This window comes from Anas platyrhynchos, chromosome 11 (assembly GCF_047663525.1).
Source record: "Anas platyrhynchos isolate ZD024472 breed Pekin duck chromosome 11, IASCAAS_PekinDuck_T2T, whole genome shotgun sequence".
Classification (NCBI taxonomy): Eukaryota; Metazoa; Chordata; class Aves; order Anseriformes; family Anatidae; genus Anas; species Anas platyrhynchos.
The window spans coordinates 17,367,540-17,385,079 of record NC_092597.1 but is presented as its reverse complement, the minus strand read 5'-3'; the positions used below and the strand labels follow the sequence as shown (position 1 = coordinate 17,385,079).

Below are 17,540 nucleotides of genomic sequence, written 5' to 3'. Positions count from 1 at the left end.
TCCCTGAGGACACCCTCCATCTCCTGTCCCAGCCCAAAGCAAGGTGCAGGGTGCTTCCCAAACGAGCACCACATCCACCTGGCTCTGTGCACCCCACAGAGCCCATCCTGGGACAGCTGCAGAGGTGTTAGAGCCCCCATGAAGCTCAAGCTGGGAAATTGTCCCCGGCACCACTCCGTTTCCCCACACTGGCACAGCACACAGCATCCTTGACCCCGTGTCCTGCTGAACTCTGCTCCCCAGCAGCAGCCACCAAGCAACCCAAGGGCTTTCTGCTTGGTTTTGGGGGACGTATTTTGGCTGCGAGAGCACAGGGAGGTGGAGACAGCCAGAACTGGGACCAGTGCCTGCCCCAGCAGTGCCCAGCCACGTCCTGGAGGCAGGAGGTTTGGGGAACACGAGGAATCTGCTGGTGATGCAGCTCTGGAGATCAGCAGCACCCTTGGCACAGCGCTGTCCCCCACACAGCCTCATGCCCTGAGCAGGGTCCTTCATTTATTAGGGTCTCTAATTTATGCACCTGCTCAAACATTTCCACCTTAGCTTTTTTCCTTGTGGGATCCACCTGGGCAGAGCTCTGGGTTTGTTATGTAAGCGACAGCCTCGCACAGCTCGGGGGCAGGGACCCCACCCCACTCTCCTCCCATTACCCATTTCTCAGCCCCCCAGGGACGGCACAAACAGCTGGCAAAGACATCAGCGCCCCACGGCCCTCACCAGGGTCAAGGATGAGGTTGCTGGGAACATATTTCCATGCAGGAATGAAATACGATGGGCTGGGGTATGTCCGCCTGGGGAGGGGGGGAGGCTGTGGGGTGAGGCAGGACCGCAAGGGGATGGGACAGAGGGGACAAGGGGACTGGGGAAGACATGGAGCTGCTGTGCCAAGCCCACTGCCAGGATATTTTTGGTCAAATAAGCTGTTTTCCATCCCATGTAGGCAGGCTGAAGCTGGGAGAAGGGGAAGGTGGGGGTGACAGCGTGTGCTGGAGCAGGGACAGTCCCCAGCATCCCTGCGTCTGCTACAGCAGAGCCTTGCTGGCAGCTGGAGAGAAGCCTGCTGCGTTCCCAGAGCTGCCTTCTCCTTCGGCTTCCCGACTGCTACGTCACATGAAAACAAGCTCAAAAAGCAGCACATTTCCCTGCTGCTGCTCTTCCAGGCAAGCCAGGGCCAGAGCTGCAGGCGGGCAGCACGCAGAGGGGACAGGGCAGGGACCCCGTGGGGCCGGGGCAGGGAGCGGGGTGGCACGTTGGCATGGAGATGTGCAAGCATGGGAATAAAACCTGCATCATCCCAAAACCTGCACCATCCCCAGACACAAGTTGGCTGCTCAACATTTTTGCATGAGTGGGGCGATGACTGCCGAGCAGCCTTCCAAGGGGCACCCAGGGGAAGATATTTTATTCCCTTTTCCTTCAAGCGGAGCCAGGCCCTGAGCCACGGAGCCAAGCACAGCTCAGACCAGCACCCACCACCCAGCTCCCAGCCCAGCACCCCTCCAGGCTCGGACGTCACCCTGAGGTGGTGCTGGGGACCCGTTTGCTGTTGCGTTGTGGGACCACTGGGTGTCACAGCCCTTCCACCACGTGCCCGCCACCAGCAGGGAAACAACCGGCTCATCCTTGGCCCCGCTGCCAGGGAGGAGGAGATCTCCTTTGGAAGCCCCACGCTGAGGATGCTGCAGGGTCAAGACCGGTTTCCTACCCGTTTCCTTTCTCCATCCCTCACCGGGCTCTTCTCAGCCTCTCCCCCTAGGGAAGGACACACGACCTCTTTAATCCTCCAGCCTCCACCCAGCCCCTGCAGCAGGGAGTTAATTGGAGGAGCTGAGAGCATCGCACTCACCCCGGGGGCATCCAGAGACAGCTCTCAGCCTGTGCCCTCTTGGCTCTGCGTCCAGGATTTCTCTGGGGATGCCTTTCATGGCTGTTTGACACCACAGGACTGGCGGCCTTGCTTATCCCCCCTCGTGTTGGGCATCCCCCTAAGGCAGGGGTGAGCAGAAGGATCTCTGCCCCTTGGTACCACTTGCACCGCTGCTCCGAGCCTCAGTTTCCCCATCAGCGAAATGGGCAGAGGTTTTGGGGGCTTCTCACCCAGCAGCTGTGACAGCGGGCAGCACCCCACCCCTATCAAACCCAGCATTTCAAACACACCACCACGGGTGGGTCGGCATCCTCCAAAAAGCTGCAAACCGCCCCAAATCCCAGCTCGGCTCTGGCCGTGCCTCCTGCAGCACCGGCGCGACAGCTCCCTGTGCATGGGGCTGCTCTGCCCGCGTCCTCTGGCAGCTCCGGGGGTCCCGGGGGTCGGTGACACCCCGGGGTGCTGAGCAGGGGGACCTGCCCGCAGGGATGCGAGGCTGCGGAGGCACTGGAGGCAGCCTCGCCCGAGCCGTCTCCCGCAGCCGCTTGCCCTCTAGCGGCTCAGCCGCCCTCGGAAAGCAGGAGGGAAGAGGCTGCGAGAGCCAAGGAGAGGCTGGGGAGGGAGCGTGGGGCAGAAACTCGAGTGGGCTGGGGGCTGGAGATCATCCATGGGGATGTCCGTGCGCAAAACGTGACCCTCGTGCGTGTCCCGCAGCAAGGAGCTGCCCCTCTGTCCCCCCCCGGCCATGCAAGGAGGGGTTTTGTGTGCCCCTAAATGCAGGAGTGGGGAGAGAGAGGGGGAAACTGGGGCAGACCGGAGCCTGCAGGCTGCTGATGAACACACCTGCTTAAAAAACATCCACGCAACCTGCCCAAACCCCCGCTGCAGGGAGCCCAAAGCTCAAAATTACTGCTATTTGCCTGTGCCCCATAAATAACTCCGAGCAGGTGAGCTGCGAGCATCACGAGCACTCAGATTCGAGTCCTGCATCACTGAGAGCGAGCTGTGGGATCCCCGGGGACATCCAAGGGGGCTTGTCTGGGGGATTCATAGAGAAAACCAGGGTTGCAAATGCCCCGGGCCAGATGTAATGCATCTCCAAGCCCCAAAGAGCAGCAAGGTAAAGGTTTCCTCAGTCTCTTCCCCCCTAATCCTTGCTTCCCTCTCAGTGGAACACCTGCCTTAGGCCTGGAGCATCCTTCCCGGAGCACCCTCCTGGCCCAGGGAGAGGAGGCAGCAGGCAGAGCTGACCTGAAGCTCCCCAAATCCCGCAGGAAACAAGGAGATGCCACACGCACCCCAAAACCCAGCTCCTACAGCCCAAGCCCTGGGTTCAGCACGGCCAGAAAACCCCAGGGAGTCCTGGCAGGCACCAAAGTTGTCTCCTCCTGGAGAAATACTTGGCATGGGCCTTCGGCAGAGGCTGGGCATGGAGACATGGACAGGCTGCCCTCTGCTCCCCCAAAAAAAGGAAAAGCCAAGCTGAGACCCAATCAGCTCCTCCAGAACCCATCTCTTACAGCACATCTGTCCCAGATCCTTCTGCTCTGCCCCTGCACCGAGCCTGGCAGGCTGCAAAAGCACAGCAGGTCCCAGACATTGCCCGGGCCAGGAAAGTGCCTCCCTCCAGGACTGCTCAGCACAAAGGCCACCAGGGCAGGGCACGGACCCAGCAAGCTTAAATGTTCCAAAAAATAGGGCTGCACCCACTTTGGACCCAATTCCTGCTGCAAGGGGCAACGCCGTGGCAGCCAGGATGGGTGCTCACAGCTTGAGCTGCCTCCAGGACACCAAAATCATCATCTGAGCATCTCTGCACCTCCTTCCACCCGCACAGCCTCGGGCAGTGCCCGCCTCCCCCTCGCTGCCTTGCTCTGGGGTGGCTGCTCCGTGCAGACAAGAGCTGCCCAGAACAAAGCTGGATTGAATTAGGGACCTTTCGGATGGTCTCTGCAGCAGCCAAAACCTCAGGGATGGGGAGGGACGGGGAGGCTTTGGGGAGGCAGAGCCCTTGGTCCCCAGGGAGCAGCAGCACACAAGGCACAGCGGGCGAGCTGTGGCTGGTTCACAGGGGAAAAAGCCTGCGCCCTGTTGCACAAAGCGGAGCCATCCCAGCACCACCAGCTTGTTTGCCCACTGTGCCAGCAGCAAGGGGGTGCTGCAGCCCCGTACCCCCTCCTCTGGGGCCCCCCACTCTTCCCCAGCCATCCCATGCACTAGTGGGGGCTGGCATTGCCACTCGCCCCCCTGTGCCCCACTCTGATGTTGTCCTCCCACCCTCAGCCATGCCCATGGGATGGAGCTGACGCTGCCATGGGACAGCCCAGGGGGCAAGGATGGGGCTGCTCCTCCTGTCCCCAGGGGTAACCCCAAGGGAGACGCTGCCCCTTGGGTCTGCGAGCAGGTGAAGCCCCAAATTCCTCCATCCCTCAATGCCCCGTGATGATCCATCTCCTCTTGGGCTGTTCTGAACTTGTCCCGTCTGTCTGAAGGCACCTATGGGCTGCACAGACACCCTACAGCTCTACCCACTGGGGGCATTTTACCCTAAATAAGCCATTCTCCCCAGTGAATTCGGATAACGGAGCGAGGCACCCGGGCTTTCCACGCAGGGGACACCTCCCCACCTGGAGGGAGCCCAGGGGGTGACACACGCAGGCCACCGCCACCGCCGCCACCTTCCTGGCAGCCCCTCGGCAGTGCCATGGCAACAGCTGAGGAGTGGGGAGGCCCAGATGGCAAACTCCTCCATCCCTCCTTCCCCACGCGCCGTGCCGGAGCACGCACGCCCTGCCCACGCCGCCAGGAGAGGTGGCTCCCCGGCACGCGGCACCGCAGGCGAGCCCGGCCTCCTCTGGGGCCCCGATGGGGAAATATGGCCTGGGTAGGTGGCACCAGCCCCGTGGGGCACAGCTGGGAGAAAAGAAGCTGCAGGAATCGGAGTCGAGGCCCTCCGGCACCCAGAGGTGGGGCAGCACGCCAAGGGCACCCGTGGGCAGGGCCACGGGCTGGGTGCCTCCTGTCCTCCTTGCTGTGGTGGTGCCTGGGTTTTTTTCTGGCATGGAGATGGTAAAAATAACCCACAGCTCCTGGTGGGGGATGTATCGGGGTGGGGGGGTCATGCCCTGCACTGGGTGTGAGGTGGGTGCACCCCCTGAGGTGGACCCTTGCCAAGCTGAGCCCATATTTTGGACATAAATACGGCCCTGCTTGGCCCCTCCGTGTCCCATCTTTCTGTTCACCAGCAGCAGAGGGTGGAGCAGAGCCCCCCACCCCTCCCAAACCCTCCCAGGCCCCGAGCATCACCTCCCCCAGCTGTGGGGATGGGGCTAAGCCCCCCTGCTCACCCCCCAGCCCCACACACAGAGGCACCTCTGCCCACTTGCTGCCCACAAACGAGGCAAGCCGCCTAACGAAGCCGAGCCACCGGCGAGCGTGGCAAGCAGGGGAAACACCACGCAGTGCCGAGCTGAATCAGACCCATCTGCTGGAGTGATTCAGCGGCGGCCAGGCTGGGTTCGAGGCGCCGTCGCCCCAGCACTCGCTGATGGCCAGCGAGGAGAGGCCAAACATCGAGCATGGAGGGTGCTGGACCCGATGCCAGCCATGTAAGAGCATGAACCTGGTTCAGCCTGGCTCTGGGGGACTCCTCCTTCGCTAGGAAGCAGCCTCGCCACCCAAAACATCCCCCTGCTCCATCAGCATCCCGCACAAACCACCGCCACCTCCCCAGGAAACGCAGACCTCCTGGGGAAAGTTGGCACTCGTGTTCAGTCTGGGCCTCTCGTGGCATTTCGGGGCTCACCTCAGTCCTGGTCCCAGGCCCAGACCTAGGGGGAAGGTGTGGGGCCAGCAGCAGAGCAGGGGGGAGCTGGAGGGGGAGCAGAGATGCAGCCAGCAAAACCCAGCACCCTGCCCTCACCCCCAGCTACCAGCAGCTCCTCTCCAGAAAAAAAAAAATAAAATGCCCAGCATCTCTGGTTCTGGAGTTGGGTCTTTTTCTTCTTTTCTCCTTTTTTACAGTCTGCTTATCAGCATTTTCCAGTGTCAAAGCAGTAAAGGCATTTTCTGGGCACAAAGGGCTCACGCAATAACACCTCTCGCAGCAGTTCAGACCCGTGTGGGCACCCGACAACACGCACTCGCTGCCGAGCCTTCCCGGCCCCGGCCACCCCACAACGGGTTAAAACCGAACCACAACAAACAGCGAGCACAGGGGAAAAAATAAATAAATAAAATAAATAAATAAATAAATAAATAAAACACCGTGAGTTTCTCCGACTTCCCTAAGCATCACCCACGTCCCTCCGGCAGCGCAGAGGAAAACGCTCCGGCCCCGCGGCGCTGGATAAATGTGGGGTGTTTGGAAGGTTTTGGTAGCTCCACGGTGGCTTTCCCCATTCCTGTGGGGTGGGCACAGAGGGGTTTGTTGGCCAGGGTGAGTGGTTGTGTGCTGCAAACCTGCCTGGGCACTGCATGGACCCGTGAGGCAGCGGGGAAAGCGGCTCCAGTCATCTTTCCCCAGCAAAGGTGACGAGCAGAGCTGCGAAAGAAGCACTGCAATTACTCCATGGCTCTGCTGCAATTGCTCTGTGACCAAATAAACCAGCCTGGGGACCCGGCAGAGCACCCTCCCTCCACGCAGCCGTGCGATCGGGGTGAAAAATAAATAACGAGCCCTCCATTAGTCATCCCGAACCTTGCTGCATTTAACTGCCAGAATAAAGGATTCCACCTCTTCGCTGCTCAACTCCCACTGGCAACTTGCTCTGGGGGCTACATTTCCCTAAATGCTCACATTTCAATTAGCATTAGAATAATGAAATGGCTCGGAGTTCATCTCACCCAAAAATGTACTGGAAAATAAAGAGCCGAGATTGGAAGCGATGAGGGCTTTTCACGCAGGCACACACGCACACACACGCAGCAGGATGGATCCAGGAGGAGGAAATCTATTCCTTTCTCGACTCCACGCTGATGAGATTAACATGGGCTTTGCTAACTGCCTCTCCAAACAAGGATAATGCAACTTCAAGTTGATTTTCCAGATAAACAAGCATGCAAACAAACGCAAAGTGCTCAACTAAAAATATCTCCCGGCTCCGACGCTTCTCCCCACCACCACCCCGAGAGGAAAACACACAAACCCTGTCACAGCTCCACGGCGAGCCGCAAAATTATGACAACGCGAGTTAAATTAGCTACTTCAGGGACATCGTGCTCTGCCCTATTCCCACCCCCCCAACATACCCCTCACGGAGGCGAAACCGCAGATTCCCCACATACACCCAGGCAGGGCAGAGAAGGGAACATTTGCTCTTGTGGGATGAAAAAATGACACTAATCAGCTCCAAAGTCTGGGAAAAAAAGAGCGAGCAGCTCGGAACTCGCTTTTCTTGCCCGATTTGGGTATGTGTGGCTGTGTGTGGCTCTGGCCGGGGTGTTCTCCCCCCTCCCTTGGCAGAAGCAAACAGTTAAAGGCGGCAGCAGCTTCAGCATCCTCGCCTGCTGCTCTCTCCTGCTAAGGAACCAAACCTCATTGACTTTATTCCTTTTAAGCTCCGGCCAAACTGTTGCTGGGCTTTTCTTTTTTTTTTTGTTTTTTTTTTTTTTCCTCCTTTTCTTTCGGATGAAGGAAGGGAAAAGCCCGATCCTCGTCTCCTCCGCAGGCTGAGCTGGGGCGAGCGGAGCCAGGCAGCACCCGGGGCACCTGAGCCCAGCACCCGCAGCCCAGCCCCGCGCCCTGCCGCCGGGGAGCCCACTTACATCGAAGTGATGTTCCTTGAGATGTCCGTGATGTTGATGCTCGTGTTGCCATTGCTGCTGCCTGAATCCTGCCCTTCCAAGAGAGGGAAGAGGTTCCCATCATCCAGCTTCTTGCAATTGATGTCTGTCTTGCTGCAAAGACAATTAGCAGGGCAAGCCAGCACCGAAAGCAGATAGTCTCCCCAAATGCTCCAGAGCAAAAATACCCTCCAGAAAGTGCACTTGGTAGGGCAAAGAGAGACATCCATCTCCGATTGCTGCTGCTAAAAAAGAGGAGGAGGAGGAAAGGGGGGATGGAGGGAGGGGAAGGGGGGGAAAGGGGGGAAGGAAACAAAGACGGAGGGAGGCAAAAAAAAAAAAAAAAAAAAAAAAAAAACGCACAACAACAAAAAAACCTCAAGCGATCAGATGCAAAAATCCTCCAGCAGATGAAATCATGCTGGCAGCTGGCTCGGAGAGGCTGTAATTCCCGCTAGGGCAGCGGCAGCGGGCGGGGATGCATGCTGGCCCGGCCGCCCGCCCGCCGCTCCGGAGGATCGCAACGGAGGCTGGGGAGGCAGCCGGGGAAATAAATAAATAAGGCAAACGGTGCGAAAGTCACCAAGTCCCACCTACTGGGCAGAATTAAAATTGACACACCTGCAAAAAAAAAAAAAAAAAAAAAAAAAAAGAGGGGGGAAAAAAAAAAACAACACAGCCCCACACACACGCACGGACGAGGAGGGAGAGGAGGCTGGGGAGAGGAGGGGGCGACCCCCCCTTCCCATCGCTTCCCTCCCCCGGCCTGGGCAGCCCTGCTGCAGCGGGCACCAAAAAAAAAAAAAAATAGCAGGGGGAGGAGGAGGAGGAGGAGGAAGAGGAGGAGGAAGGCTTGCAAAGCGAGCCGGGCTCTGCGCGCTTCCCTCTCCGCAATAAAAAGGATTCCCCACCCCCCTCCCTCTCCGCCAAAATCAAGGCAGGGGAAGGGGGGGGGGGAGAAAGGGGAAAATCCCACCCCAGCAGGGCTGGAGCCCCAGCCAGAGGAGGAAAAGTTGCAGCTGGGGTTAAATTTGTGCCGGGGATGGGGGGGGTGGGGGGGAGCCGAGGGGCTCTGGCTCGGCTCCTGCTTTCTCAGGCTCTTTGGGAGGACGATGCTGCCTTGCGCTCGGTCCTTGGGTGTCTGCGGCCCCCCCAACCCGGACAGATGGGTGGAGGGGAAAGGAAGACTGGGCTGAACTGGAAGAGCGTAAAAGCCAGTGTGGATTACAGCAATTTTTTTAAATATTTATTTATTTCTTTATTTATTTTCTTTAGAAGATCCTAGCGAGAGGCTGATCAGACGGCTGGGTGGGAAAAAAAAAAAAAAAAAGAAAAAAAAAAAAGCGGCTGGAGAGCACCCAGGAAGGACTTTCTAGAAAACACAGACACACACACACCCCTCCGAAAGGCAGCGGGGGCTCGGTCGGGTGCCCGAGGTGCGGGCACAGCACCCAGGGCCGGGGGGCTCCCATCCTCCCTCCCCTGCTTCCCTCCTGCAGCAGATTCTGCAATCAGACATGCAAAAAAAAAAAAAAAAAAAAAAAAAAAAAATCCTGAAAGAGGAAGACTGAAGTGTTGAAAAGGCTGAGCTCAGAGTGCCGAAATGGCATCAGGAGAGCAGTGAGTGCGAGCTGAACAGCAGAGCAAATTAAGATGCATGGTGCATTTTTGGCAAGCACAAACCCAAGCAGATCAGAGCGCTGCTTAATTTGCTCGGCTTTTCTACAGCGCTTTTCTGCATGCCTTTTTTTTTTTTTTTTTTTTTTTCCCCCAATAGTTTCATGTCTCTGCTCCTCTGCACAGAGGCACGGCGCTAAGGGGACGGGAGAAGGGAGGAATTACAGGTGGAGGGCTCCAAATATTTCCAGGGTCTGCCTCTGCCAGGCTGCACGCCGGGAGGGGAGGCAGGCAAATCTCCGCGGGGGGCTCAGCCAGCACCTCCGGGCTCTGCTCTGCACCCCGAGCCATCCTAGTCTGGTTGACGAAGCAATAGGATTTGGAAGGAAAAAATAAAAGAAAGAAGGAAATAAAAGAGAAAAACTAATAAGGAAATGCAGGGGGGATTTGTCCACCCCCAGCCATGCCCACAGGAGCTGGTCCCAGCAGGGCTCGCGTGCTCCCCGATTGCACACCCCCATGTCACAGCCCTGGGAATGCCCATGTGGGGCACAAGGGATCAATCCTGCTCCTGGGGGGAACAGCAGCTTTATGGGGTGCCCCATGGGGAGCAAGGCACCCATCCAGTGAATAAATAGCGAGGTCAGAGGGCTGGTTTCCTCCCCAGCCCCACCTGCTTGGAAATTACTGAAGCGAAACACCCAGGTCCCCATGGAGGAGCCTTTGGGGACACCCCCGTGCAGGCTGGGCAAGGGGCTCAGTCCCTTCTGCAGGAGGTCACGGGATGGGGATGAGGATGAGGAGGGACTGGAGGAAATGTTCCTTCTGCTCCTGGGCTGACCTGGGTGGGAACAGGAGGGAAGCAGCTGTGTGTGCTGCCAAGACCCCCCAGAAAAATCCTGTCCCCCCAAGTCTCGTGCTACCCCCAGAGCTCGTTCTGTGCTTCCCACCTCCCTCGCACAAACAAGGCTGAACATGGAGGAAGCAGGAGAGGTCTCCAGTCGTGTGCTGGGGGCTGTGCTGTCCTGGGAGAGATGCTGGAGCCCACCCGTGCCCTGATCCGCTGCCCCGTGCCAGGCAGACCCGCTGACGGGCAGGATTTGTGCCAAGGCACAGCTTCCTCTGCAGCGAGCAGATAAAGCCTCTGCTCGTGGATGAAATGTGGCCGGGCAAAGTGGGGGAATGGAGCAGACGCTCAGAGGAGGCACCGAAAAAGAGCTCTTGGGGGTTCACAGCTTGTGTTTGCCAAGCAAAACACCCTCGTCTTCCCCCAGATGGAAGGGGATGCTCGGCGAGGCCACCCCTTGCACACCTGGATCCCAAAGGGGCCGGGAGCAGCGGGGAGGTGCCGGCGGTGGGACCGTGCCACCCCTGCCTCCATCCCTCGCTCCTGCTCCTCTTGGAAGAGGGAGGCTGGAGCAGGGCGTGAGTGATGGGGCTGTCAGAGCACAGAGATGGTATCTCGAGCAGAGGCCTTGCCGTTATTGCTCTGAGGGATGCTGGCAAATTGCTCTTTCAAGAAGCATCCCCATGAAGGATGAAATCGGCGCCTCCTGCAAGAGCTCTCCCCCACGGGGACCAGGGAGGGCACACTGCAGCTCCTTCCCCCTGGCCTTGCGGTGCCCCCAGAAGCTCACCCCAGCCCAAACGGGCTGTTTTATTTGCATTTCTGCACTTCCCACCTCCAAAGCATCGCTCTCCAGGCTGGCTTTCCCTTTGGGATGAGCTTTCCTTCTGCCACCGCCATCCCCAGGTAAATGCCACGTCCCTGTGCCACGGCCACAAGGCACAGCTCTGCTCCAGGCAGCGGGCAGATGAAAGCAACGGTGCTGGGGGCAAGCCCACAAGGATCCCCGTGGTCCTCTCTGTGCTCAGTCATCACCACCCCACCGAAGCCTCCTGCCTCTGATCTCCATCCCTATCGATCTGGCAGCTCCACGCCGAGGCGCGCACCGCACTGCCTCTTACCAGAACAGCGCTCGCTTGAAATGATGAGCTGACGTTTTTCTGGCCCCCTCTCATCCAGAAGGACGTGCCCCTTTGCAGAGGTTTTGGAGATGGTATCGGTGCCGGGTGGGTGCTGAGGGGAGAGCCCCCAGCCCACTAAATTAATGCTGGGGGTGCTGCCAGCATTCAGGGGGTAAGGCATCCCTCCAGCACCACTGGCTTGGGGCTGCAGGAGGGAGACATCACCCCAATGGGGCCAAGAGGACTCTTGGCCAAGCCTCAGAAGTCCTGGGAGCATCAAAAGGTGCAGTCCTGAAGCAAATCCCCTCACTCCCACCACCCCGGGAGCAGCTCGGGGGCAGCTCTCATCCTGCACAGCGCCCAGCCTGGGAACACACAGGGGGATGCTCACGCCTGTGGGCACTGAGAGCAGTGTGACAAAGGGTTTGGTCTCCATGGGGACCTGTCCCCAGCAGGGTGGCAGCAGATTTAGGGGTCCCAGGAGCCGATGGAGCCATCGCAGCAGATGAACTCTCAGGGACTGTAAAGAAAGTATAGGAAAAAGTACCTAACCAGGACTGCGTGCCCATATAAACGGGAACAAGCATTTCAAGGGAAAACATATTCAGGGGAGGACGAAAGGAATAGCCCTGTCACAAAGATAACAAATATTGCTGTGCTTGCATTCATGGCTCCAACCTGAACCAGATTCCCACCTAGGAAGCTCCTGAATTAATGTGTCTGGAGAGGGGAAAGGTCTGCCCGTGGCTGTGATGTCTGGGGAGGACAACGGCAATGATCAAAGAGAAAAAAAGAAGGAAACAAGGGTCTTAGAAAGTGCAAGGGAAGCACAGGAGCATAATGCAGAGCAGATGATAGCTGCAGTCAGGACACCAAGGCAGCACGGCTGGGTGGACCTGGCTGGTCTCTCACCAGGAAGAAATTGGAGCAAATCCCAGGCAATGGGAAGGAATCACAGACAGCAAAGCTCCAGCATGGGGGCAGGCTGAAAATCCTGGGGGTCTGCTTGGAGAGGGGTGCTGGGGACACGGGGATGGGGCTGAGCACAGCTGAATGTGCACTTCTGCTCCCCCTGCTTCCTAATGTAAGAAAAGGCTGGCAAAATTAAAGCTGTTAGAAGGATAAAGAAGGCCTGGGAAACTCACTGACATGTGATATCGCCTCAGCAAGGAGCTGAGCGAGGCTCGGAAGAAGATCAAGGAGATCAGCATCGGAAAGCACTGAGGACGAGCCACCGCCGCAGCTCCGCCGAGCTCCCTGGGCACGCACCAAGCCTTGCTTTCTCCAAACCTCCCCATCACAGGTCCTGCAGAAGTCCCAGGACGGACGGGAGGCTGCGTGTGTGCTGGAAGCAGATAAGGAGAATTACGGTGCCGGCATTGTTCCGCTAATGACCTGCCATCTGCGTGTCTCACGGGTGCCCTGCATCCTCCGGCATCCAGGAGGGGCAGAGCTGGGATAACCCAGGAGCAGGACGTGGTGCTGGGTGCCAGGTAAAGCAGCACCTGGGTGGCGCTGGGTGCTGGCTCTGGGTGCTCAGGTTAAGTCACTGCTGACTGGAGAATCGGTTCCTCCTCGCCCTGGGTGCTCTTCCCCGCACACGCACACAGACGTGCTCCCAGCCCCTGCTCTGGGAATAAATCGAATCGCTTTACAAAAAGCTCCCCAGCCTGTTTGTCACTTCAGCTCCAACCAATTTGCCTTCAAAGGTGACTCCCTTGACTCCGGGAAGAGGTGCCAGAGTGGGCTGAAGCAGGGAAGAAGCTAAAATAACCGGCTCTTCACAAAACAATTTACCAAAACATTTTTCTGAGGGTGCTCTGCCAGAGAGATCTGGTGAAGATGCTGTTATCTGAGGCAGGGTAGGGAAGGCAGCTTCTGCCTCTGTCCAAGCCCTGATGGGGGAAGAAAACCCAGCCCCATGTCAGCATCCCGTGCCTTGATGTGCTTCCCAGTGCTGGGGAAAGGAGAGGTGATTGCAGATCTGTCGGGGAGATGGCTGTGGCCCCAAAAGGGCATCATTTCAAAAATCCCTGCTACCTCTCTCATCCCAAAGACAAATCGAGTCATTAGCTGCTTGAAATGGTTTCCTGGCATATCAGGGCAACTGCGAAAGCCTGAATTTAAGACATCTCCCTACCCCATGATGGGTACAAGTAAGACTCTCAACCCACCACAGCCTCGTGGAGGAAGAACTGGCCATGCCAAACCCAAAGGGACCATAACCCATGCAGCCTGGCTTAGCCAAAATACCCAAGTCGAGCAAGCAGCACCCCAAAACACCCCAAATCCCCACGTGGGGATGGTGGCAGCTGGGGCTCAATGGCATAATTGTGTTTTGAGCCCTCTTGCCAGACTTCCTCGGCACAGGCAGGGAGGTGATGCCACCTCGCAGGAGAGATCTCACTGCTGGAAACATCTCCTGCAGGTTCTGCTCACCTGGAGTGCCAGGGGTGCTTAGGGCTGGGGTTTGGGGCACGTTTGGGCTTTGCAGCAAAGCCCTTTGCCATCCCCATGGTGCTGGGATTAACCTGAGAGCCCCCAAGAGCTGGTGGGGATGGAGAGGTGGCTGTCCCCAGGCTGGGACAGACGGTGCCCAGGCCAGCCTCGGATGCTGCCCCCAGCCCCCGTGGGCTGCAGGGGGGGTGGGAGGCAGGAGCCTGGCTTGTGAGCTGTGGCGAATGTCCTGCCAAAGTGTCTGCAATAAACAAATCAATAATTAAGGGAGGATATACATTAGCCCTTGAACACGCTCCAGGTAGAGCTTATTTTAGACCTTTAGGAAAACGTGTGAGGGGAGGAGAGGTGGGGGGCTGTAAGGGGCCACGGTCTGCAGGGGGACGGGGTGGGTTTGGGGCTGTTTTTTTGGTTGGCAGGATGGGGCTGAGATGCAGGATGAGGGACGTGGGGGAGGCAGATGGTTGGGGAACCCATGTGGGGTCACGGAGAAGAGGGATGAAGGCAGTTGTGTAGGCAAAATGTCCCCCACCCCATGTTTTCTGGGTGAGTCCCACCACCAGCACTTCCTCTCCAATGATGGAGAGGACACATTGGGGTGGGCACTGGGTGGAAGAAGTGCTCATCACCACCAGCACAGAATCACCAAAGTGAGATGAAACATCCAGACTGTCTGCTGCAGCCTTTGATGAGCACAGATCTCCACCCGGGGTGGAGGAAGGGTCTAGTTGCCTGCACAGAAAACACCTGGGAGGTTTTCTTCCCCTTAGCCATAAGGCAATCTTGCTCACTCCTGCCTGGCTCCTCCAAACGTATCCCTTGCTGAAGTTCACTGCGTTCCCAAAAGCAGCCTGCCAACCTCTCACCTACCTGTCTGAAGCTCAAGGTGCCAAAAAACCTCTCCTACCTCCTGCCCGACTCCATCCTACAGTCGAACAGAGCATCCTGCAGCAGAAAATGATCTCTCAGGTCATTTTGGCCATGGTAACGGACACAGAGCTCCCAGCTCCCCATGGTCAACTGGGGCTCAGCATCTCGGGGCTGTGGGGCACAACCACTGGGGCTGGGAGGCAGAAGACACCAGTAAGCCCTGAAGATCTAATGTCACTTTGTTCTCCACGTTGGTGCCCGTATCATCCCTGCCTGGCCACTTCTAACACCTCTGGGGAAAAAAAGCCCAAGATCTCCCAAATAAATCTTTGTGCTACTGAAAGGGCTAAATCCCCCCAGCTTTTAGCCTGTTGCTGAGCAGTTCCCAGCACCGAGCAGTTCCCACTATCAGGGCGCTCCCCCTGCCCTTACCGAGAAAGATCTGGCTACCGTGATTTATGCCTGCCGCATATCCGAGCTGGCTTGCCCCACACCTCTGCATTCGGGCTGGAGCTGGAAGCCACGCAGGAGCATCAGCTAATGTGAAACACAACCCACCTGCTCCTCCGGGGGGGGTCCCAAGAGCCCATCTTTCCATCCTCCCCTCCCCTGGCTCGGCACCCGCTGCCAGGCGAGGCTGCGGGCTGCCACAGCCAAGCCCATCAGCAGCACCGAGCTGCACGCTGCCAGCCCTGCTCTTCCCCCCGAGCTGGGGAGGCTCGGGGAGAGCTGTAGGGAGGGATGGAGGCAGAGCTCTGCCAGCCGTGGTGCTCAGCCACCCCTTGTACCACATCCCAGGAACCCATTTTGGTCCGAAATCTCCGACACCGGTGAGTTTTTCCTCCAGCAAAGAGCTTCTGCTACCAGGAGGTATCGGTGAAACACTTGTGATGCAGTTCAGCTGAGTAAAATAAATAAAAGTGACTAATGACTGATTAAATATTAAAGGATCGCTTTATTTTTGCAAATACACAGATGACTGCACACAGCTGAAATCTGGAGGTGGCCCCTACAGCTGAGGTGGCCAGGGACGGACCGTTAAATGGCACCGGGCTTTTCCTTACCCTGCGATGAGGAGCATCTGGACTGAGACTTCTGCTTCTCACCAGGATGGAGCTACCCATGTGCAGATTGCAACCAGGACAGAGAAGCTGAGCCTCCAGGCCACGCCGTGCCAACCAGAGCCAGTAGGATGTGCCTCGTCGTGCCGCAGGGCTCCTCTGGCTCCCCAGCCTGCCTCGGTGACACGCCAGAGCCACCTAATGAGGTTAAGATTAATATTTCCTCCCACTGCCCATTAAAGCTGCCTGGTGGGGCACTCCTTCTCCACCAGTCCCACCATTCTGCTGGCTCCAGCAGCTGCTGTGTCCCTCCCTTCCCCTGCCATGGGGTGGAGGAACATCTCCTTCCCCCAGGGCACCATCGCCGCGTCCCCCTGGGCACCCCGCAGGCACGCGGGCTGAGCAGCCAGCACATCTCCAGACGGCTGGGACACGTGGGAAGCACGTGCTCGCTTCTCAGGCAGTGTGCATGGGGAAGAAGAGGCACAGTTTGTTATGAAATAATTCTCTCAGCACCATCTGGTTGCTTGATCCATCCCCAAAAGCCTGCTGGAGAGGACCACGCTGACCCTAAATGCAGCTTCCTCCCAGAGAGATTGCAACTGACTGAGAATATTTTTTCTTGGTGTTAGTTTTACTTTTTTTTTTCCAGTAAGAGGGAGTCAAAGAGGCACGGCAGCAACACATCTACACCAGCCCCAGCCTCTGGAGGACCCAGAAAAAGTTGTCCTGGGTTTTTCCCTTCCCCAGCCATCTGCAGCTGGCCACGGCCACTGCCCAGGCGCAGAGAGGGAGGGCGCTCGGTGCAAGTCCTGGTTATCAGGAACTCCAAGGGAAAGGAATGAACCGGTGCCAAATGGCGAAGGATAAAATCAATATGGGGAGAGCTGTTATTTAAGCTTCTGAGCTCCGGGGTATTACAAACATTGGAGAGCAATGAAATAAAAATGATACATAAAGTGACAACATCATCATGTCTGTATAACTGACGCCCTTAGCAGCTGTTTGGTCGGAACAACAGAAGTAAATCCAAATCTGTGCCTGCTGCCCAGGGCTGTCTGGCACTCCTAAGGGGGCACTTTGTGATCAGAGAGAGAGGAAATTACAGGGTCTTTATGCCAACTGGATCGTTTTTAACCTCCTTTGGTCACCGTGCCCTGGAAGCCCAGAGGACCATGCCGTGAGCTCCTCACCCCGCTGAGCAGCCCATGGGCTCTTCTGGAAGCAGCTGGGTCTCTTTGGAGGTGGTGGAGATCCCACAGGGAGCCCAGGAACCTTGGGTGGCAGCGAGGATCCCTGGGCACAGGAGAGCTGCCATGGCCAGGAGCTGCCCCTTGCAGGACACCAGTCCCTGGGCTCCGTGCTGCACAGGTGGTGCTGGGGACAGATCCAGCAAATGCGAAACCAGGAGGGAAAATGCTAGGCTGGCTTGCGAGGTGTCCTCTTGCTGCCTTCGAGGCTTTCTGGCACCTTCTTATCACCCTTTAAAGCTTCCCACACCAGTACAAAGCAATAAGGTTTTCATTTCTCTCTTCATTGGTAGACAAGTGAGTTTTTTTACAGCTTTCTCTGCCTCTCGATCATCTCCCCTCCTATCAACAAGATCCCGAGCTCTCAGTACCGGCTGTCATTCCCCAAGCTTTTCCTCCTGCCAGGGCCCATGTGGCACCTTCTCATCCCGTGGGGCATCCCATCGGAGCATCCCGGGTCCCCAGGGGAGCCAAACGGGTGCCAGGCTGGGCTGCAGGATGGTGAGGATGGGAAGCGAGCCCCAAAATTATCTCCGGGCTCTTTAGGAGGCAGAGGGACACCGCAGAGCATCCAGACCTTAAACTGCGAGAGGATGCTGCTGCTGCGCGGCGATTCCTGCTGCCACCTTAGGGAGAGCCAAAGAAATGCCAAACCCAGCTGCTCTC

General features: G+C 57.7%; 1 protein-coding gene across 8 annotated transcripts in view; it reads right to left on the bottom strand.

The window, feature by feature from the left end:
• NTRK3 (neurotrophic receptor tyrosine kinase 3) overlaps positions 1-8,476 on the bottom strand; it is a 196,460-nt gene extending 187,984 nt beyond the window's left edge. For 2 of the 8 annotated variants that reach the window (XM_013097147.5, XM_013097146.5), the window contains exon 1: positions 7,634-7,966. In XM_013097147.5, coding sequence (XP_012952601.1) covers positions 7,634-7,881 — 248 coding nt within the window. In that variant the 5' untranslated portion in view covers positions 7,882-7,966. Of the gene's footprint in view, positions 1-6,712; positions 6,856-7,117; positions 7,224-7,633 lie in introns of those variants that run through there. The other 6 variants (XM_005017106.6, XM_038184932.2, XM_005017102.6 and 3 more) reach the window with 5 other exon arrangements.
• Between the last annotated feature and the right edge of the window lie 9,064 nt (positions 8,477-17,540).